The sequence below is a fragment of the Arctopsyche grandis genome, chromosome 13 (genome assembly GCF_051622035.1).
Source record: "Arctopsyche grandis isolate Sample6627 chromosome 13, ASM5162203v2, whole genome shotgun sequence".
NCBI lineage: Eukaryota > Metazoa > Arthropoda > Insecta > Trichoptera > Hydropsychidae > Arctopsyche > Arctopsyche grandis.
The window spans coordinates 12,311,522-12,338,613 of record NC_135367.1 but is presented as its reverse complement, the minus strand read 5'-3'; the positions used below and the strand labels follow the sequence as shown (position 1 = coordinate 12,338,613).

General features: G+C 31.5%; 1 protein-coding gene across 2 annotated transcripts in view; it reads left to right on the top strand.

Moving 5' to 3' along the window:
- Positions 1 to 26,871, top strand: part of Sans (SAM_USH1G_HARP domain-containing protein Sans) — a 54,388-nt gene extending 27,517 nt beyond the window's left edge. The window contains exons 1-9 of one of the 2 annotated variants that reach the window (XM_077444193.1): positions 19,547 to 19,879; positions 22,131 to 22,274; positions 23,420 to 23,641; positions 24,000 to 24,229; positions 24,302 to 24,459; positions 24,536 to 24,732; positions 25,389 to 25,505; positions 25,577 to 25,722; positions 25,793 to 26,871. In XM_077444193.1, the coding sequence (XP_077300319.1) occupies positions 19,857 to 19,879; positions 22,131 to 22,274; positions 23,420 to 23,641; positions 24,000 to 24,229; positions 24,302 to 24,459; positions 24,536 to 24,732; positions 25,389 to 25,505; positions 25,577 to 25,722; positions 25,793 to 26,058 (1,503 nt within the window). In that variant the 5' untranslated portion in view covers positions 19,547 to 19,856 and the 3' untranslated portion in view covers positions 26,059 to 26,871. Of the gene's footprint in view, positions 1 to 19,546; positions 19,880 to 22,130; positions 22,275 to 23,419; positions 23,642 to 23,999; positions 24,230 to 24,301; positions 24,460 to 24,535; positions 24,733 to 25,388; positions 25,506 to 25,576; positions 25,723 to 25,792 lie in introns of those variants that run through there. The other variant, XM_077444192.1, reaches the window with a different exon arrangement.
- The last annotated feature ends 221 nt before the right edge of the window (positions 26,872 to 27,092 follow it).

Here is a 27,092-nt window from a genome sequence, read left to right as displayed (position 1 = left end):
TACCAATTTGATGGTTTCGTCGCTTGTTGGCATCAAGGGGCATCAAGCTCCCTAACCAGATTTCTTTTAACTTTTTTAACTAAATTTAAACATTTCTGTTGATTTTTTCAATCTAAATATGCTGATCTGATTGAGAGAGTGTTTAATTTGAGATCTTAATGTGCTCTATTGTTGTATTTATTTTGTCCTTTATTAAGTTATATTTTCTTATTATTGAACCGTTTTGCTTTTTTTTTGTTAAGCCATAGTGAAGACTTGGAACTACACTATACTTTGATAAAATTGGCAAAATTGACACTTTGGCAAAATTGTAAAATAAATAAATAAATGGGTACCATTTATCGACCCGGCAAAATAGCCCTATTTCCAAACAAATTAGATATTTATCACGACATAATATGTAAATGACCATCTCTAAAACATTTCGCCCTGCAAATAAAAGGGTGCCCCTCTCTAAAATAGCTCGCACGACCCAATCGGGATTCAAACAAACGTCAAATAGGTTGCCAGTAACAAAAAAAAATTTGACCAAAATAAATACCGACAACCTAATCTTAAATGAATAAAACCACCCCTAACTTCACCCTAAACTAACCTTAAATAAATAAGTGTTGGCTGCTAAGATATTCCGATATGTTTGTGATATTACGATACGATGTGTGGACCATGAGGAGAGTGGGAATGGACAGGAGCGGAGCGGCTCGCTATCATCCATCTGTCAAAAATTATAATTCCACTGATAGGGGCCAGTGAAAATGTAGCTGGTTATGATTTCACTGAAACGTCAAATTTTATTTTTGTTACTGGCAACCCATTTGACGTTTGATTGAATCCCGATTGGGTCGTGCGAGCTATTTTAGAGATGTTAATTTGACATTAAATGCCGTTTTGACATATGTCGTGTAATTTATTAGCCGTGCCAAAATTATTATCTCTAAATAAATAATGAAGTCACAAATATTAAAATTTTTAGACTATGAACAGTTTTTCTTAGTTAAGTTCAACTTTAATTGTATCGATATTATTTTTCATTCCCTTATCTTTTCATTGAAAAGCATATTAAAATGGTGGCATAAAACTTGAGTATTGAAAAGTTTCCAAATATAAACATTTTTTTACTATTTATTGTATTTTTCATTTAATTCAATACCTTACAATAATAATAATCTCATACGGTATATTTTTTATTTCAACACACAAGAATAATTGTCCAATTATAAATTCAAAAAACAAACAAATTCCTTATAAGGGATAGCTTTTCAAAACGTCAGTCAACTCTAAGCAAAGTAAATAGCCTTTGATAACATTTTTCGACTTTTTTTTAATTCATTCTAACCTGGAGCGTGAAATAAAATAACACTTAAACCTATTTTACGGATAATATTTGGAGAAAAAATGTGCATAGAGAGTGACCTAACGACGTAGTCAAATTATCATATTAAGCTTTCTCGTCTCTCAGGTCTTATACAGGCCCCATTACTTTACTTTTACATTGGACTTCAGGGTTAAATTAAACGTAACAAAACAGACTTAAAATGCAAATTAATTTGTTTTTCCTTTCATTATTATTAACCCATTTCAAATTGTCAAACAATGTACAGCGCTTTAACGCGTCATACGAATGCTTACTCTACAAAATGTAGCTACGTATGTACATATATTTGTAAAAAATTTACTTTTTTATTATTTTTATTTAATACGAAACGACAAAAGCAACGGTTAAAACGTTATCTGTGGAAAAATTGCCGGAACAAAATAAAACTGGAAAATGAACGTCGTACTATTTAAAAAAAAAATACATACGTATGTTTTGTATATAAACTTTTGCAAAATTTAATATTTTTTAAAGCAGAATGCGATTTGTATTGAATAACCTGTATTATTAATATCATTATTATATAGCATTCAATCGACGATCGGTCCATTTTTCGGTAATCATTCTCCGTCATTGACCGGTTCTAAAAGGAAACATAAATATAGACATTTCGATTTCATGTTGATCAACAAAATTGAGACATTATTATGAACTGTATAAAATCGTCATAAATTTTCGTTCACGATTTCTTCTACATATTTTTTATACTTATATATTAGTACGTATTTCATTATTCGACTTAAACAGTAATACACTTAAAAATTCCCTATAAAATAGTACAATTGTATGAGCCATTTGTGTGTATGGAATGAAATCAATAGTTAGCTGACTATTTATTTAAAAATTAAATTACAAAAATTGAATATATATGAATATGCCATGAAATATATCATCTAGAAATATCCTTTAGTGTTGACGTTCGCTAAATATATGTGTGTAGTTAGCCCTCGATATGTCCCTCAGTCGAATACTTGGCATTTTAATACTCTTCCGTACGCGTTTAAACAAGCCTATTCATTTATTTTTATTATTGAATTAATAACAATATAAATTATCATGTAATCCCCGATACGAATAAACGTCGCCATTGTCCAATAAAAAAGTGTAATAAATTAAACGCGTGGCCGACTTTTTTTACGCGTAGCGCGTATTAATAAATATGTATATTCGGCCATATATTAGACCGGTATTACGGTTTTATTCTATTCTATATTTTCAATATATAGGTGCCTAAGTCTTACGACTTCCTCTACCAAATAATAAATGTCGCATGAGTGAAAAGAAAATCATAATTTTACTGTGCATTTCGAACTTTTCGAGTGTAAAATAAAATAAAATAAAAAATACCGACCGACGCGACGGTCGAAATTCGTGCATGCCCGATCGGATTAAACGTGTCACAAAACGCGGATTTTATATTTGAGACCTCGCAAAAATGAACCAAGTCTAATGGAGAATATATGTATTTTAAATATGTAGATATTTGTCGTAAAAAAATCGCAGAATATTTACGACAACATTTCAATTATTTCTTTCTGACATTTGAACTGTAAAAAATCCTAATATTTCATTGTGTAATTTTTTATATTTATAATTTCGATGCAAAATTATTTATAAGAACTAATTATTAATAATAAAAATTTAAATATGATAATTATGCAATAAAAATTGTACGGATATGCCTGTTATATTGCAGCCGTCTCACTAAACTAAATGCTATATATAGCAAATATGACATTTTAAAAACAAATTTATCGTTAATAAATTGGTAAAACTTACCGAAAAAAAAATGGTACAACACCCCTGCCATTTACGCCTATTCGAATATTGAAGCTTTTTTTGTACGTGTATGTGAATCGAATAAAATAAACATAAATAAAATTCAAAGCACAATGGACAACTCATTGTGTATGAAGATCTCATTTCGTTGTATTGTACATATTGCATTTTTATTTGTAAAATAAGAAACAGTTTCAATTTTTTTCCATGTCAAATTTAAGGTTATAATGTTGTTTATATGTATGGTTAAAAAATATTTCGCCGAGTTATTATTATGCTATGAGATTTTGAGTGATTGAAGGTGAAAGCGATCGATTGATCTCACGACAGCGTCGTTAAATTAACTAGTAAGCGATCGTAAAATGTAATTAAAATTTTATAAATGTTAACAGGAATCTTAATTGAGCTTTAACCTCTTAATTACGACGATGCCTAATTTTACTTTAATGTATTTTAATATAATATAATGTGATAAAAAAAAGCGTAGATTATCAGAACATCCACCCATATAAATTTTACAACGTTGATTGATGTGAAAATAATGACTGCGTTATTTTTTTTTTTTTATTCGAAATATTGCATACTACGCGAAGAATGTATACAACGAATTAAGGCTTAACCTATTGCCGTTCATTTTAATAATTTTTTTATTATCATTAAATGTTCCCCTTTAGATTGCGTTTTACTTTACATTTTAATCCGATGAAAAATGTACGTGTTTTTTCGTCCGCGAGCGTAGGTGTACAATTGTATTTAATTAAACGATACATTTTGTTGTTGAATTTATCACCTGTGGGAAATATTAATAAAGATATTACACAGAATCATAACCGAGCGCCTTAAAAACGTGGAACTAAATCACATAACTAACAGGCTTTACTTGTTAATTTACGCTTTTACATGTGTGCGTACACACTGAAAAATATCAAACACATCACATAAGTATATCACTTTGGTTGACTAATTATTTTTAATATAAAAAATGTATCTAATTAAATAGAATTACTAATAATATAATTTCAAAATATAGGTATGTATGTATGTATACAAAAAAAAAGTTGAATTAATTGAAGTACCTACATACTTTGTTCAAAGTATTTTGTAGGATATAAAAAGGAAACAAACATTTTAATTACGTATAAATGTATTTATATATGAATTTGGTAACCTAATTCAAAAAAAAGTTTGGTATTAATATATACATACATAGGTATATATGTATACATTGTACATACACATGCATATATAGGGGGTTAGGAGATTGAAATGGAATTTATGGGTATGGAATTTAGACATTCAACGCCAAGATGTTGCACAAAGTTTAATTCACCCAAAGGAGTATGGAACGCTGTATGATCAGCCTAACAAGAAGAGATAGGCAGCGGAACACGTGGCTGAGAAGTATGACAAGGGTAGTTAATAGGGTAGTGGAAGAGTGGAGAGATTGAAATGGCGATGGGTGGGTCAAGTAGCTACAGTGAGAGACGAAAAGTGGACAAAATAAGTGCTGAGATGGTACCCGAGAGAATGTAAAAGAGTAAAAGGAAGATGGGTATATGAAATGTGTAGGGTGAGATAGATGAGAATTTTTCAAAAGAGAGACTAATTGAAACGTATTAGAGGAGCCTTCATCTTGCAATGGGTACATAAAATAAGAAATATTAAAAAATTTCAATAATTCATTATCAAAATTTGGTTTAAATAAACAGGCCCCACCGCTATTGAAACATTATAGAAATAAGCTATTTATGTGGTGTGCGCTGGAGATTTTCTCAGTTTCCTCACTACCTGTTCCTGATTGTGATGGCCACAAGCACACACCTGTGTTGAATGTAACCCGTTTAATTTATTTAACACCTATCTCACAACGGATTTCAGAATTGAATATAACAACGGGTTATTTATGGGGTATTTGGGACCTGAAAGGGACAAGGACCGAGATCCGAGCTTATTTAGCGTTTAACACCGTCGAATAAGAACTGGATTTATATCGTGCCGTCTTAAAATATTATAAGACATTCACACATACACATGTACAAAATCAAAAACGTTAAAAAATGATAGATGGTTGTGTGAATCTGTTAACAAAACTGTTTCGGGTAAGTGCATATAAAGTTTTAACTGCCGTAAACACATTCACTGGAACTGTGTGTGAATTTATTCGTTTAATTATGCACAGTTTTAACATTTTTAAGTTCATTAAGTATATATCATTGTATATGACCTTAATAATAAACGTCAATATAATTACAAAGTACTGTTGAATTTAAACGTTCGTAGTGCATGCTCGAAATGACTGGTGAATGTTAATTATTCTTTATTATTTTTATTTATGGATTTTAATATCAAGAATGAGAGAGAGTTTAATACATTTTTGTAATGCGATAGTCTTATATTATAGCGTTACAACCCTTAGCCTACGGAAATAATAATAGTTAATCACAATTAAACATTTAAATTGTTGAAAATACGTGAAAATATACTGTTGGATTTTGTATAACAGTCAAAAAATTCAAAAAATATTATTTTTCAACTTCGTCGTTTTATAATTAAAAGGGGTGATCATTTTATAAAAATAGGCGCTATTTGTAATCATTACAGTAACCTTTTTGTCTAAAATTCAGTTGAAAACATTGCATTAAAAATTATACCAAAATAAATAAGTTTGTTTCACTTTTTATACCTTTTGACTTTTGAGTTATCAATTTGAATCAAGAAATTTAAATTCAAAACACTTTTAGATGACATTTATTTGGTATAAACAAATGATAATTTTTCAAATATATTAATTTTATTAAACAAAATACTATTTACAAAAAAAAATGATAAAAATAAATCAATACATATATTTATAATATTTAGTCCAGTAAACGGATTAACTAATTGCTTTAAATTTAATATTTAAAATCACAATTACAAAATATTTTTACTGGTGAATTTTCAAAGATTCTAGTGTAAAAGTAATTTGTAAAATATTTCGACTTGGTGGAATTAAAATAATTTCAAATAAAGTGATGCATTTCGGACCACTTTATTGCGCAATCATTTTTAATCACACCTATTATGCGACACTTCAGATAATATCAATGCGAGTTTCGCACTCGAACCCCACTGTTCTCGCACAACACCTCGACTAAAGCGATAAATAATTATCATATTATAATAACGGAGCGGGGTAAAAAACGGGCCAGTGCCCCGAAAAGGGCACCGAAATCAATTAAGTTGAAAATCTAATTACGATGGTGGCAGGCCGTCTGGTCCCACAAAATTATTAATATGTCATCATTTAACCCGGCCAGTATTTTGAGTTAACTCGACCGAGCGCGGCGATAAATAACGCCGAAAGAATAAAAATAAAAATAAAACGCATACATATAAATGTGTACGGGCGTTCTAAGACCTCTCTTCGGAAGAGACGCGCGTATAATAAGATATCAGCGTTAAGTGAGCGCAGTCAGAAATTATTACAGAAAAATTGGTGTGGTTTCGTATTTTTTATTCATCTCAATACCGGAAGCCGCCGAACGAGATAATGACTTATAATCGTATACGAATTTCTCGCGGTGAGCATAGCCGCCTATTATAATCGCGGTTTTCTTTCACACCGCCGGATCGATTCTGTACAGTGCGCTCGGAATAAATTGGCAGCGTCCTCGATCATTGTAATAAACTGCAGTCGTATCCATATAAGGTTAGGTGTAAAACGTATACCCAACGATGCATGTAATTAGAAAATTTAGACGATATGTGTATCATATTGTAATACGTATACGGTATTTGAACGTTAACACAATAATATATGTATATTTTTACATTACTTGTATACAGGGCTGACGAGGTGTGGGGGGGGGGGACGAATTCTCATGGCTATTTTAAGGATTCCGATTCTGTAGAACAAGATGTTTAAAAACTAATTAAAAATCGACCGCAAGTAACCCGCTGGGTATACCTCATTGAAATCTTTATTCATTTTTTTTTATATAAAAAAAAAGAATTTTCTTTTGAAAATTTAAATATTCTAATGTCGTGATTATACATTTTATGATAATTATTTAACAAGTTTGAAAGTCTCTTTATCCTTAGAAAGAATTATTATCCTTCCCTAGGCCCGGATTTGCTCCCGGCAGCTCCGTTTTCATGTATGTATGTAAAATCTTAAATTTATATTATTTATACGATGTTAAATTTATCATACCTAACACGTACGACAGTTAAATCGAATTTTTTAATTAAAAAAATTTTGAATTTCTTCCGTCTAGGGAAAAATCCGTGTCCAAACAGCCATTTTTAGACACAATCAATTCAAATTTTTTTTCTAGTTCTCCTATTGATTTTTACAGCACTTTTATTTATAATAACTTGTAAATGTTACAGTTCTATTGTACATTTCATTTGTTCGTGAACATATTAGTTTGTTCATACTCGAATCGATCTAGCCAGTTATTTTGTGCACAAAAGAACAAATTGACGAGCCAGTTTGTTCATGCAGAAACTAATAGAAATAAGTATTCTCAATCGTTTGTCTCAACCTGTATGTACATATGTATATATGCTTACCCTGGGTTGTTATATTTTAAATATTAGCAAAAACCGGAATTAAGGCAACGTTGTTAAGTAATTTCCATAGGATTTTCATTTTAAATATGTTTTGACATGTCAAATGTTTAGATAGCTAAAAGTTTAGAGCGACACCTGGTGAGTCCATTTTAAGATAGATTTTGACTGTTAGCACTTAAACTAAAACCAATAGTTCGTGTATGAACAAACTAGTATGTTCAAGAACGAACCGGAGTGAATACTTGTACTGTAACATTTATAATAATTTAACGTGGGAACATGAGAGAGAGTATCCACTGTCTAAGTGCATTCGTGGGTGAACAATAGATACCCCGGATTAGGTTATTGGGACTCAGTGATAGAGGTAGGATAGTCACAGTGCTATCTATTGTTCGGCAAACCTTTAACAATGCATTTACAACCTTTGAACAATACACGGCCCCCTCAGGCTCCGGTGACTACTCAGTGAGTGCCCGAACAAAGGATACGCTGTAGTTCTCACAGAACAATAGACTCGCCATGGTAGACCTTGACGTGCCTAGATAAAAGATACATAAATGGATCGGGGGAAGCTGTGGTGTGCAACTTGTCTTTTATAAGGAGGTACACACGGTAGATCAGATTATTCTGGAGTGACTATTATTATGAAGAACATAAAGTCAATTAAAGTTGTCAATAATGCATTGCCTTTAGAATCGCATTGGGTCGTACCACTGTATAAGCAGACTATAAGCGAATTACAAATATTTATAACCATCTCACAACAATTGAAATTTTAATGTCAACACGTCTAAAGTACCCTCATTTAGATTTTCTTTTAAACAGTTGACACGCAACCGCGCGTGTTATCAACATATAGGTATCTACTTTAACATGCAAAAACATAATTATCTGCTTATTGATTTGAACCATTCTCTACTATGCCCATTGACTTACATATGCCCATTGAGCTTTGCAGCTTTTGAACGATTCAATGAAAAAGCCAATAGTATGCGAGCCGACTATACTAAATGGTATTGACATTGCACGCTTATTCCGAACTCATGAACGATTCGATTCGAATCAAATCTACGACTATCGATTAATCCGGAGGGGAAAAAATCGGTGTAATTTCAATCGCTCGGAATATGGCTATTATTTTTCACGGTGGATATTGACTGTACCTCGGGTGGAGCAGATGACTGGCGGCAATCCCAAGGAGTTAATACAGAAATGAAATTATCATCGGAGAGCGCGAGGATCCCTTTTTTCACCCCAGGGGGCGACACATTTCGCCTCATAAATCATAGGCATTATCGCCCTCCAATAGAGGCGCATAGCCTTCCTCCGTACCACTGCGGTGCCTTTTCACCTCACACACTTTTTATTTTCCATTTCGTGTTTATTTATTATTTTTTATATGTATTTATATTTTATGTGTGTGTAATATCATTTCGGGCGAGTGTGAGCACACCTTTACGTTGTTCGGTTCACAGTCTGTAAACGAGACAACGCGAGGGGTTCATAGCTGCTAACAATTGACTCCGTACATTTTTTATTAATTGTCTTATTTTTAATGGCGATAGAATACTTCACTTTGATCAAAAAATACACTTTTTACTGTGCAATAGTGTTTTTGAAAAAATATATGTACTTACAAAAGTAATAAGTATAATATATTTCTTAAATGTAATAGGAAGTATCCAATCGAAGTAGTCGAGGGAGTTTTTTCTTACATATATACATCATATTAACCAGCAACATGGACTAGTGCTTAGCATGTAATGCTTTCGAACGAAGTGGTCACGGGTTCGATTCCCACTGGTTGCTGCTGGCGATACCTTGGATATGTGACTCCAGGTCGAACGTTTCCTATCAGAGTTTGCCAATGTATCTGATTTTATTGTTGAAACGGTTCCAAACAAATTGATAACCTACCCTCATTTGTCACCAGTATTTAAATATAATTTCAAATTTATAATAAAGTTCATATGTACAAATTTGGTCATAGGTGTTGCCTTCGGACAAAATCAGTAATGGCACCATGGTAAATATAAATTTTAATTAAAAATAAAGTAACACGAGATTCTGAATAACTCTTTTTTTTGCGATACAGGATAAGCATGCCAATTTGTAAGTACCGGTTCAATGAAAATCTGATAAATTGGTAAACTCTGATAGGAAGCGATAGATCTGGAGTCACATAGGTATATCCAAGGTCTGGCTAGCAGCAACCAGTGGGAATCGAACCCGTGACCACTTTGTTCGAAAGAATTATATGCTTACCACTAGTCTATGCTGCTGGTTAATATAATACAGGGGTCAAGGATTGAGCCCATGACCCCTCAGTTGATTTTTGTTGTTTGCGATCAGTTTTCAATTAGTTATTTTAATATACATATGTATCATATATATTCTTATGATTTTCTCCATAAACGGGGCCCTTCAAATATCACGCCCACCCTGGAATATATCCCCTTCCCCTCTCTTTCGTCAGCCTTGGTTACAACAAAGAAATTGTGCAAATTATTAAAATATAGAATAATGATTTGGTAGTGGCAATTTTATATGATTTCATTTCGACAGTGAGATAAAATCATCTCTAACAGGAGTCGATCGATGTGAATGTATTGTCCAAATGTTAACTATTCAAGATTCTGTCAAGCAGAATGTTTTACTGATAGCTATCACTATAGTTGTTTACATGATGTCTATCAATACAAGTTTATATACTATGTTTATTATATTTCATACATATGTACATATTTACTAAAGGCTAATTTTTATTAATTCATTTGTTTTGTATATTATTATTTTGTTTTACGCCATTTTGATTTTGAAAAACATATTTACATGCAATTGTATGTAGATACTAATGTATAAAACCTGAATAGTTTTCGCATATACATGATTGAGAATTGCCAAAAATGCATCGCATAGTATTCCCAAGATATGCAGTGATGCACCCGAGCGACTCATGCACATTAAGACCTAATACATAAGCGAGTATCCCTCCTCGGAAAAGGTGCATATTAAAAAATGAAAAATGGCCCGTTTCGGTACAACTATATTATTGTGAAGAGACGCGAGACAACACCGCAAAACTCACACACGCCACGCGACACTCGCCCCTATTCACACGTGCCGTAAAGACCAAAATCGGCGAGACGATTCGTCGGCGTATGGTACCGTGTTCGTCTACCACGGTCGCAGTCAATTTCGAAATAAAAACGTGTGTAACAAATCCTCTTGACAGATAACAACGTTATTATTATCGCATTTTGGCGGGCGAACACGTTTCGTGTGGACGCTAATTCGCGTATAATTAATTTTTTCGGACCGAAGCTCAAGTCTGATTGGCGATTATGTTCTGGTGTCACTCTTGTCACTGATCGCAGTGGTCTTTCAACAGCAAGCAGTGAGCTGCTAAATTATGACTCAAGGATCATACTGACCAGTGATCACTTCCATAGGATATTTAGATGAACACAAAGAGTCGTCGTCGTCTCATTTAGTTGAGTGATCCAATAGTTACTATACTTGTTACGTATAAATTATAAGGTTTCAATTGATTACAGGTCGGTCTGGATGCAATTGCATCTCGTTGCGTGTCGGTAATGGTACCAATTGATTCGAAAGTGTTTTACTTTTGTTCGATACAATGTATGCAAGTAAAGTGTTGCACGAGTAGCGAAAATGACGTTGGCCTTATAATTATGTTGTAAATAGAAGAATGCTTCGTCTTGTGTTTAAATTGGTTGTTCTCGAATCTTTTGCATGTGGTTAGTACCTTATATATGTTCGTGAATAATATAATATTATACAATAATGAATAGCCATTATTCGAAGATACATAAGTTGAACGGGGTTGTTGGAATTATCGGAATAAAGAATGTTAAATATTGTATTTTGAGATTGTGGGATTTTTTTATTTTTTATTTACAAAGGTTTTTAGTGTAATTTGTATTTTTGAAAAATAAAATTATATGTATGATTTTTATATTATAGGGTGAGTAGATTTCTTTTTTCAACATCATTTTCACCATCGGTATATGTATGTATGTATGTGCCAGAAGAAAAAGATCTTCGATCAACGTGATTTACCATTGATGTCGTATGTATGTGAAACTTGGACATTGAACAACAAGATGTAGCACAAAGCCCAATGCACAAAAATAAGTCTGGAATGCTGTATGCTCGGCAAAACAATGAGAGATTAAAAACGCAATACGTGAATGAGAAGTATGACAAGGGTAATAGATATAGTGGAGATAGTGAAGATATTGAAATGGTGATGGGTGGGTCACGTAGCTAGAAAAATGGACGAAAGGGGAGCAAGATAAGTGCTGGAATGGCACCTGAGAGAATGTAAAAGGGTGAAAGGACGACCGCAAGGAAGATGGGTGGATGAAATTAGAAAAAAATGTGGGGTGAGATGGATGAGAATTGCGCAAAACAGAGACAAATAGAAACGGGTTAAAGAGACCTTCATCCAGTAATGGATGGTGAATGGCTGTAAATGAATATGATAAGGTGGATAGATCTGATAGATTTATCATGTGAAGCTATAGAATGCCGGATATAAGGCAGAAATTATGTCTATAGCTTTTTAAAAACTAATTAATTTTAAAAAATAATTAATGTAATTAAAATTAATTAACTCAATATGTCATTATCAGACTTAGTCAGCCAGGATGATTTTTACCCACAAAATATGGTTCACTATTGTCCATTACTGTCTCTTGACCATTATGTCAAATTTTTTTTTTGCTCTCTTGCTTTATAGCTATCGTAGCTGCCTAAGTCTGGTTATCATGCCAATTAAAATTTTTAAGTTGAAATTGTTAGCCTGAATATATGTTCTCCCTATAAAAAAGTAAAAGTTACTGCTAAAATTAAAAAAAGTTATTTGAAGATACATATGTATGTATGTATATATGTACATATATCAAAGGGATTTTTTTCCATGTAACGCGGTGGAATGTTGTTCCGGAACCTTTTTGTCTCAGCATTTTTTATGTTTCAAATGAATATTCTATGTAATACAATTTTAATATAATCTTTTCCAATAAAAAAAACTTGACAAGAAGTAAGTCCCGGCACCTTTGTTTTAAAAAAAAAGCCCTGCATATATCCAATCATATCGAATATTTATACCGAAATTTGGTATAAATATTAACTTTTTTAGCATTAGGTCTCATCAATCCTAGATAAAAAGACTTTCGTCAAAACTGTAAATATAATATGTTATATTGTTAATTGTTTCCGGTAATTTGATTGAGAATACGTACATATGTACGTTTACAAGCAACCGGAAATTAAACTCAACTTCTTAACAAAAAAAAAGTGACAACTCAATTGAATGATCGTTCACACATAAAAATTGTAAATTATACTATCAAAACCGTCGGAAATTATTAATACAATTTTTAACACATCAAATCAAACTCAATGGATACCCACACGACATTAACATTATTTAATTAACAGACTATTTATTACAACTTTCAAATTAAAATTCTAACAACATCAAAAAAAATCAATCGATTCAAAACTCAACCGCGCGATTCGAGCTACCTGAATTATTTTATTTATTAGTTCGCCTTCTTTTTAGCGTGTAAAAAAACCTGCAAATAGAGCTCTAAATTCGAACAGAAGAATGAAATCATGTTTGCCTGGTTTTTGGCTGCCTTAATTAATTCAAGTTGCGTGCTAATAAGCGCGAGCTCATAATACATCTTATCACGAAACTTACAAAGGCACGTGCTATGCTTACTGCGAGAATTAAATAAATAAATCCATCTTATATTGAATACATATGTACTTTAATTCGTCAAATCCTTAATTATGAGAACCGTTTTTGAGACAATTGCGAGAGGGAAAAGATTGAGAGTATGATTTTGTTGAAATGATGCGTTTAACAGTTTACGTTAATCCTTTGAGCGGTTAATAAACAACTCCTCAGGCCGACAATGGCCAATAACAATATAAGCGGCGCGTTATAAGGGTTAACAACAATACTTTATAAAATTAATAAAATAAAAATAATAAAATTAGTTCAACTATACCAGTGTACTCGTCGGAACGAATCTGACCAATGAAAAAATAGTCTAAATTAGCTTCGACCAATGGAATACGAGCTCATAGTACGAATCAACCAATGAGAGAACAGGTCGTGTCTAATGAGTATAATTAACGTAGTGTCATTTTATTGTTCGAGTATTCTAGTATTATTTGAAGGATATGATGATTATATCTATATATATAAAAATTAATTTCTGTCTGTCTGTGTGTCTCGAATAGGCTCCTAAACCACTGAACCGATTACAATGAAACTTTCAGAATTTGTTGTATGCATATCCGGGAAGATTGCTGTGAAAAAAAAACGGGAAAAAACTTCTTAATAGTAATATTCATAATTACGATTTTACTGACGCGAAAGTAATACGAGTGACCCGAGTGTGACAATAATCGCGCCACGCCTACCTCGCACTCTTATTGTGGCATTACAACGCATGTTGGGTTCCTTTTACAGTAACAATTACTTTACCTTTAGAATTGACGACTCTAAACTGTCAATGAATTGATATAATTACTGTTACAGTAAGAGCTTCAAATCTCGAATCAGTATACACTGACTAGTAACTGTGTACACTAGCTTTGGTTTTTAGCTAAAGCTTACGACGCTAGATTCCGCAGATACTCTTACTACACAACGTATACACTGACGCGTAAATTCATGCATTTGCTGCTGTGGACTAGTAAATCTGCTAATAAATTAAATTTTAGTGCTCTTCAAATGAATTTTATGCACAATAATATAATTGGTTGTATACAAATAACTAATTTATTGTTGAATTGATACGAAATAGACAATAATTAACAAGGTTAAATTCACTGTAGAAGTTTTACTATTACGTACGTACATTCGTATTACCAACGATTTTAGGTTAGTTTGGGTTAGGTTAGGTAAGGTAAAATTTTATTTTGTTCATTAATAATATGTTCTACGATATAATGTCGCATTCTTCCAGTGTTTAGTATACTTTTTAAGAATGTCAACTTGTTATTCATTTCGTTAACATTGACGGATAGCTAGTGTATGAATTTACTAGTAAACGTGTTCATTCATTCTCCCATGTGTACTGTTACTGGGTGATTTTGATTATGCATACACTTACTAGTCTGTGAATACTGATTCAAGCTTTACACTCTTACTGTAACATTACCAACAAACTAATTTTTAGTGACGGATATAATCTTTCATTTTTTTCGGTACTCAATCCTGTCTCTATAATTATGCTATTTATCCTAATTTCAATATGAAAACTAATTCCAGGATTCAAAAGCTTCATTTCTATATACAAACTGCCAAAACCTTTGCGATATCAAAACTCCAAGTATTTTAAAGGGAAATCCTATGGAAAACACATTGCAATGTTGCTATAATTCCTGTTTTTAATAATATTAAAAATATTGCAACTCTTACATACATAGAGGATAGGACAAACGATTGAGAATACTTAAACTTATGCCTAATAGTTTATGCATAAAAAATCTAGTTCGATGCTCAATTTGTTCTTTTGTGTACACTATAACTGGTCAGTTTGTTTTGTGTATGAACAAACTAGTAAGTTCATGAACGAATATAGATTTTTGTTCTAGTTTTCCTATTATACTTAACATTAATATTATAATAATATAATACTAAAAATACTAACAAAAAAAATAAAATTGTAAAATAGAAAATGAAGATCAGTAGATTAGTAGCTATTAAAATAAATATAAGATGTATTATAATTTAGTAATAATAAAAAGCATTTAAAAATCATGAACGAAGTATACATATGTGTATTTGACATATCTACATACATACGGGCTAATTAATATTCAATCGAATTAATATGTATGTAAACATATTTCAATTGTGATATAATAACAATGAAATGTGGCAGCCCTATTCGCAATACATATATATAAATAAGCAAAAGACGACCGCCACAAAATAAACTAATTTATCTCGCGCCCAGAAAGGTAAGAATGGCACATTAAAACCAATACCCGACTCAACCAATCAATGCGCAAACACTAACAAATTATATCCGTCTTTTTCCAACGCGCTTTTACTACGTATAGCTTTGTCTCACTCGAGAGCGTTTAATTGGCACGAATCGGCAATATGGGTAAAAAATTCGATCGGCAAAACATAATACGATAATTGAAAATGTTACGCTTCGGCAAATCGAAGATTTTATTATCGATAGTTCTAATAATAATACTTTATCCCATATAAATAAATGGTATCACTTTTTTTTACAATATCATTACAACGCGTTAACCCTTTGAAGTTTGTTAAAAATAACCACTAGCGGTCGTCATTTGAATATTTTCGTGCAAATCATTATCTGCGAAACAATGCATCGTTTCGACATTTTTAAACAAAAGTGCAAAACTTGTGTCGAATTTCAATTTAAGCATTCGTCTTCTTTTTGGGCAGCATACAATTATGTATGGGTGTTTTGTCTTTCTTGCAAAATCGAACCGAGGCATCGCTTTGTCTCTCTCCCTTTGAGCTTTCGACGTGCCTATAATTAGTGGGGGAGGCTGGGAGAGTTTTTATTCAATGCATACTTTCCTAAAATCTGAATAAATACTTAGTTTAGTTTATTTAGACCTTGAACATGTGACTCCGAGGTCGATCGTTTCCTTTCAGAGTTTGCCAATTTATCTGATTTAATTGGAAACGGCTCCAACAAATTGGCAAACCTTTCCTATTTCTCTCAAATTAGTTAACAGCATCTCATAATTCGTTGATATTTAAAAATGTTGCAAAAATTTGCCCATAGATGTCTCTATGATGCGGGAATATTGTTTGATGATCGGTGTTTGTAATTGGCTTTGAATAATACTTAGATATGTAAAATGTTGACAATATACATATGTACATGTACATACATATGTCGTGTTAGTAAAAATGGGTGTAACCTGTATAAATAAATAAATTTAATATTATATAACATTAATTACAGTGGATTAGATAGACATTCGATTATAAGAACATTAAAAAAATAAATAAACACGGCACATTTTACTAAAAACGACATTCTAAACATGCACAATGGTTGAAATGTGGAATATTTCACTCTGTATTAAGTTTCACCACAACACAAATTTCAACTATTTATTCGAATTATTTTAATTACTATTCGCCTATTTTTTGTAGTAGAATGGGCAAAAGATTTTGTTTCTGGTGATTGCTTTTCAATTTTTGGTAGAGTTTTAGTCCAAAATAGCATGATAAAACAAGTTCTGTAAGAGATATTTATAATTTGAATCCAAAAATATAAAACTCCAATCTGAGATCTTTCCAATTTAAAGATCAAAACAACTTTCCTTGAGAAAAGTGTTGTGAAACTTAAAAATAATAGTATTTTTTTTCCTCTTATAAAAAACAATTAGCAAAATTGCCTTTTATTTATTTTCCACTTGAAATTTTATAACAATATATACAAGTCTCGATTGCGGCTAGAATCCTCCAGCGTTTCGTGCTTCGAGCGCTTCGAGGTGCGAATAAAGACATCAAACGTCGCGATTCCGTGCAAAAGGCGGGGAACGAGAGAACGATTTTTTTAAATTTTGACCATAAATAAAGAAAACAATGTATATTAAATTCCAATTTGAAATTTTCTACTATACATTATAATATACAGATATAAATATAACGCACATATAAAAATATCGCGTACGAAATGTATGTACATATCTATATCCACATTATATGTATATGTATTTGTCAGTGTTAAATCTAAATAAATAAATAAACTTTTACAACCGATATCATCATTCTACATAATCGTAAACTCAATAATAGATTATCGAGTTGACGATTTAATTTAGAACCGGATAACTCACTATAATTCGTCTCGCTTACGTGCATTCAATAAAACGAATAGTTTAATTAATTTAATGATTATTGCTATTATGACACTGTCATTATGTACATGCCGACGATACGTGTAATAATAATATATTGTTTAAAATCCCATAGTCGGCAAACACACACACGCAAGAGTTTTTATTGAGCCGTAAAAGAATACGTTAATTATAAGAGTCAAGTTATACATACAATACATACATAAAATAACAAAACCTGAAATTCAATTAAGTCGAATAGTCTTTTGTGGTCGGCCCGTGTATACCTGAGAGTGGCTTATTAGATTTATGACGAGGATTTTGTAAAAGGAAAAAAATATAGACTATCATTAATCTTGTGTGCAATATTACACGGTGTGCTTGGAAATTCGGAAGTTTTCATATTTGCAACGATGTAATTTAATTCGAACGTATGAATTTATGTAGGTGTGTAGGTATGTAAAGGTCGACGAACACGTTTGTGAATAATTAGGGAAGTTTGATGAAAACGAGCGAGGGGTAGGCTGTGTTAGGAGGTGGGTTTGGATCGTTTTTGGGGCGCAGGCTCCTGTGCCGCCTGTTCCCTTCCCATCCCTCTGGAATGGTGATGCTGGTGGGTGTGGGAGGAGGGGCCCAGACCGAGCCTAGCGGACATATTGTTTTCCCTCTGGCATTAATTGCTTGGCGAGAGAAGCGACTCCAATTAGCGGGCGTCGGGGGACCTGCCAAGTGTGTGGACCCGATACACGTAGGTATAAGCGCGATTAAATTTGTTCAAAATTGATGTGTATACTTGGGTAAATGGGATTTTTTAATTAATTTTTGAGATTTCCGTATAAAAATAGACATGTGTGTATTCTATCCTTATTTAGTTTATACAATATGTAGGGTAAACTTGTATTGACATTGATTTTGTTTCTATTTGATGTGATACTCGTTGGTCTTAGTTAAACACTTAATATACATGTGTATGAATATTTAATTAAATTTGAAATCCGTTCTAAACATTTCAATTAATTAGAGACATCTATTGATAATTATAAAAAATTATTATATAAGTCAGGATATAAACCATTTCTGAAAGGGTTTTTCCTTCTTTATTTTTCTAATGATATATAAAAATTTGATATTGTGCTCATTACTATATGTAAATATATTTTGATAGCCACTTCATATTTTTAATCATAATAAAATTTTAAAATAGTACATATATAAGTCAAATTTTACTCCGAGGCAAATTTCAATTCAAATCCAAGCTTTTTTTCTTTAAATAAAGATTTTCATTTGTTTTTTATTTAAAATATTTCAATTTACAAATAAGAATTAACAACTGTACTTAAAAACATTTAGTAGCATATGTTGCTGTACATTTTCGCTAAACAATCTTTTTAGTTTTTAGATAAATACATAGATGGCAGTAGTAAGATGTTCTTTTTCAAATTAAATTACAAATATGTACATATTTGTACAATTTACTCACAAACTATACGAGCAATTATAATTAATCTTAAAGTAAAATTAAAATTTAACACCCGTTAAAAATTTCAAATTAGTCAAATACCTATTCAACAATCTTTTCTATGATGATGATTTATCATTTTCGTACATGTACATAATTGAATCAGAAGAGATAAAACAAAAAACGCAGCCGATATAAAAAAACTTAACCCAACCTAACCATTTTTTCTCGAAGGTTTCCTCGTAGAGAAATTTTCCTCGAAGGTTTTTAATTCATTTTTTGCCCTGTTATCAGTTATCATATTAAATTACTATCCGCAATTGCTCTTCGCAATAAAAAAAGTTACAACGCCGTATCACACAGTACTCAAACTCGAAATATTCGAGACCATTGTATAGTTAGACTCTAGCTTATAATTTTTCATCGAGATTGAGCACACCTGTCCACTTTATCGCTCACATTTTTGAGCGGTGTGTGAGAGAGCCACCGACCCAAGTATATTTAATAGTAGTGGGAGGTTCACCTGAACCGGACAGGTGCTGTGCTACAACAGAACAGTTATCCAGTTGAACCGCCAACACAACAACAACAACAACGCTCACACCGATTTGCCTCGTCTTCTGACTGCTTCGAATCGAGTTCAGGACCTGCAGCATCATCGACAGCGACTGTATCGAGGAAATCTAGTGTTTTAACGGCTATTGTGACTGGCTTGGCTCTGCTGCAATGAGCCAGTGAGCAACCGGCACAATGATACACTTTTAATGGTGGCTTCGGCATAGTTTTCAATACAAAATGAGCACGGATAGATTCCATAAGTGAGTATGTAGATAATAATATACGTTCACATTTATAATACAACGATTGTATTATATTTTTAACACGTGTGTAAATCTGATTTGTTAATTGTTTCACATTCGGGGGAAAGGTGAAAATTTTCGGCCCGATAACTTTCAATGCATACATTGTTGTCCAAAATGCGTATGCGTTTCTTTCGTGAGATATATATTATATTTCATATCTTATCGCAGATAAGTGGACGAGTTATCGAAACATCAATTGTTTCGCTATATTAGTCAATGCTAATACAATACGGCTGGTTGATAATCGCATATGAGTATTGGTGAATTTGACAAATTTAATAGTAAATTGCAATAAAAGAGCGACGGAGATCGGTAAACGATTGGCATTATCAGAAAAGATATTCGACGTTTGGTATTTCATAAAAGTAGTACTGATACTTCCGGTTAGATAATTTTAGTTCAATTTTTAACATATCGTCAACCCAACTATTTTCGGTCAAAAACAACATTTTTATGATTTTTTTTTTAAACTAAGTTTTACAAATCCACATCTGTTTAACAATTTTAAAAAATAACTATAAATAAAGTTAAAAAAGGGACGATAAATAGTTTTAATTCTCGTTTGAAAAAATTGTAATTTTGCATTATGTGTATATATTATATATGTATATCGTAAAATATTATAAATACATGATATTGACATTTAAATTTAAATTGACTGCTTTCCACTTTGACAATTTAGGCACTTGATGATTTTAAATTTAAAAATAAGAGAACCTACATATGTACAATGGTTCATTATTAATATGTAGAAATTACTTTATTTTCAACTTTATATAGGTACATAAGTGGCCAATTGATAAACATACATATGTAATACTATTACAGTAATAGACAGATGACAGATGACCAATAAATTACTGTGGTCTATCTTACTTGAACGATGAAAAACTTAGTTTATATTGAATTGTTATAAATATTGTCGAATTTGCTCAAGCTTGAATTACGTATGTTTTGATTCTAAATGAAGCGGATGTTTTGAGCATATTTTACTTTAGAATCATTTTTCTAGGAAATTATTACAACAGCTTTATTATTTATTGCGAAGGAAATTAACACTTTTCAAAATTTTAATCCCATTTAATCATAGATAATCTTCCAATGATTTGATGAGAATTTAGTATAATATAATATTTGATTACTACATAGTTTTTAGCTAAATTGGGAAAATGTAGAAGTGCAACAGGAAAAATGAATTGGCACAGACATTGTTCCCAAAAACAAAACAAAACGTTAACACCTTCAGCTGAAGGCTAAATTTAGACGTTCCATTGAAAATTTTTCCCATTGTAAAAGTTTTTTGTGATAATTCTACGATTTTAATTACCAAAAGGTCATTTCAATGAATGTTAATTAAATTAATTACATATTACATGCATTTTTAAAATTAATGCACAAATTGATTTTTCCGTAGAGGACTGAACTGTTGTGTATATGGAAATTGATCAACCGATATGTTTAACAAGCAGGTGAATTAGCTCAAGCATATTTCCCCTCTTCCTAGTTTTCAACAAGGGCGTTGATCCGAAACACCCTCATTTCCTTCATTATAATGACTCATACATTACAGTAAATTATAAATGAAAATAGTTTATCACAGTTATAAATGTTTAAAATTCCTGCTTTATATTACGTTTTAGTACCATAAATATTTCTCTTGAGCGATGACTAATCCTATGTACATATGTATGTATATCCAATGTTATCAACATTCGGCAATCCCCTGTCTACTGTTCTTATTACAATATATACAGATAAACTGACATACGATGTTTGAAATTAGAATGATTCTAATATAATCGATCAAGTATCGTATTCGGATTAGGTATTGAACATTTTTAGTGGAAATTATTACAATTCGATATGGAGAAAGTTTAATATTACCCATTCCATTACTATACCTTCATAGATACAATTTTGTTGTGAAGAATCAATAAAAATAATTGTTTCCGTTGTATTCTTTTTGAAGTGTAATTGGATATGTGAGACGAATCGTTCTTCACAACGGAAGCGTGCAACTTTCTTAGGCTTCAAATTGAACCTGTGATTACACGTTAGGAGAATAGGGATCGGATTTAGAGCAGTGAAAGTTGATTTGCTGCAGAGTAGTGAGAGGAAGAGTTGAAGATGCCAATGTTGATGTCATAAGATGGACTCGGTAATCGAGGTCAAAACGCTTTAATTTTTTTGCATATTCTTATTTCAGAGCCGCCAAAGATGGCCTGTTGGACGTACTCAAAGAGGCCAACAGGAAAGATTGTAACAATCGAGATGAAGCTGGGATGACTCCAACATTATGGGCATCTTTTGAAGGGAATTTGGATGCACTCAGGCTTCTTTGTGGCAGAGGGTATTAATACTGGTTTCTTAATTTTATTTTTGACTGATTTTCCCGGAATTTTTTAGTCAGAAAGTCAGATGAAAAATTATATTTTGTTTTTGAATTAAAAATCCTTAACAATTAATTTCTAAAAAGTTCTAGTCAAAATTTAAACAATAAATTAATTTGAAATTTTTGAGATGTTGAAGATTTTCTTTGGATATAATTATACCCAGCAATATTTTCCGATTTTGTTCGTTCGTTCAAGTTCGTTCGTTCAAGATATTCGTTCAAGATATACGTTCAAGATATATTCGTATATTCGTTCAAGATATACGTATAATTAACATAAATATTATAATAATAATTGTGAAATGAAAAAAGGGGGAAGAAGTTATAAATAAACAACTGCTTCTTTTGTCTTCATCAGTTCTAATTTTAATATTTTTAGCTACTGAATACGTACATGCAAAAAAAATTGCACAAAATTAATATGTAATTTTGTTTGGACAAATCTAGTCTGTCTATAAAAACTAAAATTTGTACATATATGTGTATTTATCTTACCCTAACTTTGACCATGTAGATGAGTTTTTGTAGGGTTCGGAGCCGTTAGAAAGATTTTCTCCAATGACATCCAACGATATCAGCTAGCATAATATATAATTCTGATAATCAAATGACTACTAAATGTTTAATAGTATTGGGAAATAAAAAATAATAATTTTTGCACTCCAAATATGTTCAAAGATATGATATATGTACATATCTAAGTATGTGCTTCTATTATATTCATCACATATGTATATCTTAAATTTGATTTTATTGACAATAAATTTTGTTATTATAATTGTATAATAAATTATTACAGAAATTAAAGTATAATAAACTATTACAGAAATTAAACATACTTTTTTTAGTCAAGTTTGCATATACATACAATCCAATGTATGTATTGTAAAATTAATAAAAAAAACTGACATTATATGACATACAAGATAATATTCTATACGACGACTCACACAAATCTCCAATTAAAATCCTTCAATATCGCTATTGAAAATTCCAACGACAAAATATATAGATAAGATAAATAGCATTCAATACATAATTACTTCTCCCCGAAATAATTAGAATATTACGTGCTCGAGATATCAAATTAGTGACAATTTCAGGGGTGAACCGGACAAATCCGACCACTTCGGTAATACGGCCCTACATTTAGCTGCAGCCAGAGGACATAAAGAATGCGTCACATTCCTGGTGAACTTTGGCGCGAATTTATTTGCAACCGACATCGACAATCATACGGCACAGGAACTAGCGGCGATCAATGATAGGGAAGATATTCTACGATTCCTTGATACTGCTGCGGCAAAAATGGAAATCAATGACAAGTACTTCATACTTTTTCACATATCTGATTCTCTCTTATTTATGTACACATATCTTACAAAGCTTTATATTGGGTTCTTCATACACTCATAAGTTAAATTAAACTAAATTAAATATCTTTTGACTTTTCTGTATCCTTTTGTTTACCATTTGAGTACTTCTTTTGCCCATCTATCAGGCTATTTATTTGCTCACTTGAAACCTTTCCTCATCTCAGTATGTTACTGTTTTGATATATTATCATTATTCAAATATCTTCTCATGCTTTTTTTTGTGTACAGTTAATTTAGCTCAATATTATATTTCATATTTATTTTTAATTATCAACAAATATTTCAATAATTTGTATGTATTATCAAGGAAAAAAGTAAAATCAATGAAAGAAAAAGCGAAAAAGGAATGTGAAAAGACTTTGAAAGTTTATAATAAGAGACAGAATAAATTTGATGTACAAGCCGATAAAAATATGAGGAAATCCAATAGGGAATGGGAAAATGGTGTTGACGACCACATAAAAATGACTATGCCTCATAGACCAAGCACTGTCTTGACAGCTCTAAAACATAAGATAAGCAGATCTTCCAGTCAAGGTTTAAAAATAAAGTGATTTTATATATTAGGCAATAGTCAAAATTAAATTTTCATAATATATAATGCTTCAGGTAACTTGACTGCCATCGGTGACAATCAGGCACCTCCAACTTTCAGTGCTTTAGTCGGAACCGTATCTGGAGGTCATCGAGGTAAAAGTGCAGTGCAGAAAGCCATAGCTAATAAAATGCGCAATGGTACCGTCAATAAACCAATTGATGACTTTAAGGTAACTTATATTTTATTTACAACTCTAATTTGTTCTGGTTTATTTGAGTGATGGTGTAAATAATGGTATATTTTAGATTGGAGAAGTTGAAGGAGATGGTCGTAGATCGATCAGATCCTTGACAGGATTAAGAAGAGACTCTGAAGTCATGTATGTCGGAACGTTGTCATCTCCTGCCAATCATCAGAGAGGGAAGATTCCAGATGCATTTATTGTAGAGGATGAAGATGCTCAGGACGGTGAAGATGGACCTAGAAAATCTGTCCTTATGAGGTAACTTATTTTACTAGTTTGATTCACTTACATTTATCAAAAATTTATATAAAAAGATTATTTTTTGATTTTTAAATGCTTTTTATTATTACGAAATTATGTTCACAATACATTTTATATCTATTTTAATAGCTACTGATCATTTTCTATTTTACAATTTAATTTAATTTGGTTAATAATCATTATATTATTCTAATGTTAATCTACAGCATAATAGGAAAAAGAGCTCAAAAACCTATTTACAATCCTTATAAATGCTCATAATACATCTAATACATAATATTAATTAAAGACTCAATAAAGTCAATGACCTAAAGCAGATTGTGTTTAGGTAATCTGTGTTTATACCTGAAGGGTATAGACATTTTGTTGTAATCACCGAGACTCTTCACAAGTGTGTTAGTATGGTTATTAGTGATTCTGTCATAGAATCTACTGGTTAGTTTGTTAGTAATGTCTGTAACAAACGGAATATTATATATGGCATGCAGTTTTTTCAAGTTAGTATATATGGGTGTATTATAAATTATTTTGTATTACTTGGAGCTTGGAACGGCTAGTATTCGAGGCCTTATTCCATACAGGTGAAGCATAGGTTAATAATGGTAAAAAAGATTATTTAAATATAACCTTAAAACCAACAAACTTAATTTTAGATCAGTAAGTCAACCTGAATTTTTGGCTGCTGATGACAGTGGACTTGGTCAAGACGTAATGCTGCAGGAACCGGCGAGCATATTCGAAAGACCAGGATTTGGAAGCGTAGCTTTCCGGTACTTTTATATTAACAAAAAATAAAACCATCATAACAATTCAACATATAATGAAATCAATTTCATTTTAGACGTTCTATAACGGCAACATTGAATTCGATGGGACCTGGAGCTGCATCAGTGACTCAAGGCGAAGAGATTTCAATAGGATCGGCTGGATCGCTCGCCGCACGACAACGATCAATCCAACCTCGATGGAACGACGACGCCCTTACAGGTTAACAAATAATATTTTATATTACATTTTTGTTGAATTATTATTTTAATTTTAAATTATCCTTTGATAGAAAGCTCATCGGAATCTTCGGATGAAGGAGACGAAGGTTCTGCAGCAGCGGCTCTTCAGCGATTCCTAGCAGCTTGGGGTCTTTCTCAACTCGCTCCAAAATTACTGCAAGAGCAGATAGATTTAGATTCCCTCATGCTATTGACAGAGAATGATATGAAGTCATTGGGTTTACCGTTGGGACCTTATAGGAAATTGGTGACAGCCGTTCAAGTCAGGAAAAATGGTTTGGCAAATCCTGGAGCGATGATTGACAGTCCACTTTAATTGCATATTATAAGACCAAAAAATATATATTTAAAACTTATAATATTTTTAATTGGACATTTACAATATATAATTGAAAATGTTTACATAATTTGTCAGAATTGTCGATTTGAATTATTGTTACAAAATTCTTTAGAGTTCGACTCTTCCGTATTTTTTTTTTTGTCATTCCTTCCGCCCTTTCTTCATAAGAAAATGTTTATCACATAATAAAAATTTATAATAAGTACTTACTTTAATGCATGGAAAAAAGCTTTTATTTCGATGCATTGCTGTTTGTTTCATAAAAAGATTTGTTACAATATTCACAACAGAAATTGTCAATATCATAGAAAATGGATGACCAAAAGAGTAAATAAAGTAACACTCAAAATTTCTCTAAAAAAATATATATGAAAACGCTCTTCTGTCATAAAATATATGTGTATCAGTAAATATAATATTTATGTAATTATAGTTTCGTGTTTCATTTAATTTATTTGCCAGATTATAACTATTTTTGTCTATTTCTCGACATATTTTATCAACTGACAATTTAATTTCCACATTAATCCTATGATACCATAAAAATTATCAAAATTTAATATATCTTCAATAAAAAAAATGGTTGGCACTAAATCGTGACCTAAAAATAGTCATCAGCAATGTCCTTGAAAAAGAGGAATGTTCACTACCAAGTTTTACCATTTTTCTAAATGTAACATAGAATCTATACACTTTTATATTGATATTGTAACCTGGAATTTATCTTGTATAAGATGTCAACATACCATGGATGCAAAATGAAATATCATAAAAATAAAATTCCATTTTAAAAAATGTATTTTTTTATTATTAAATAATTTTGTGTTGTAACTTAAATCAATCGTAAAATAATAACATAACCTATTTATACATACATATATGCCTTATATTCTGATATATTCATTTAAAATTTGATTTAATTCATCAGACAATAGAAATTTAAAAGCCAGTTTACAATCTCATACAGTGAGCACCATTCTTAAAATATTGATTTACTGGCAAAAAGTATT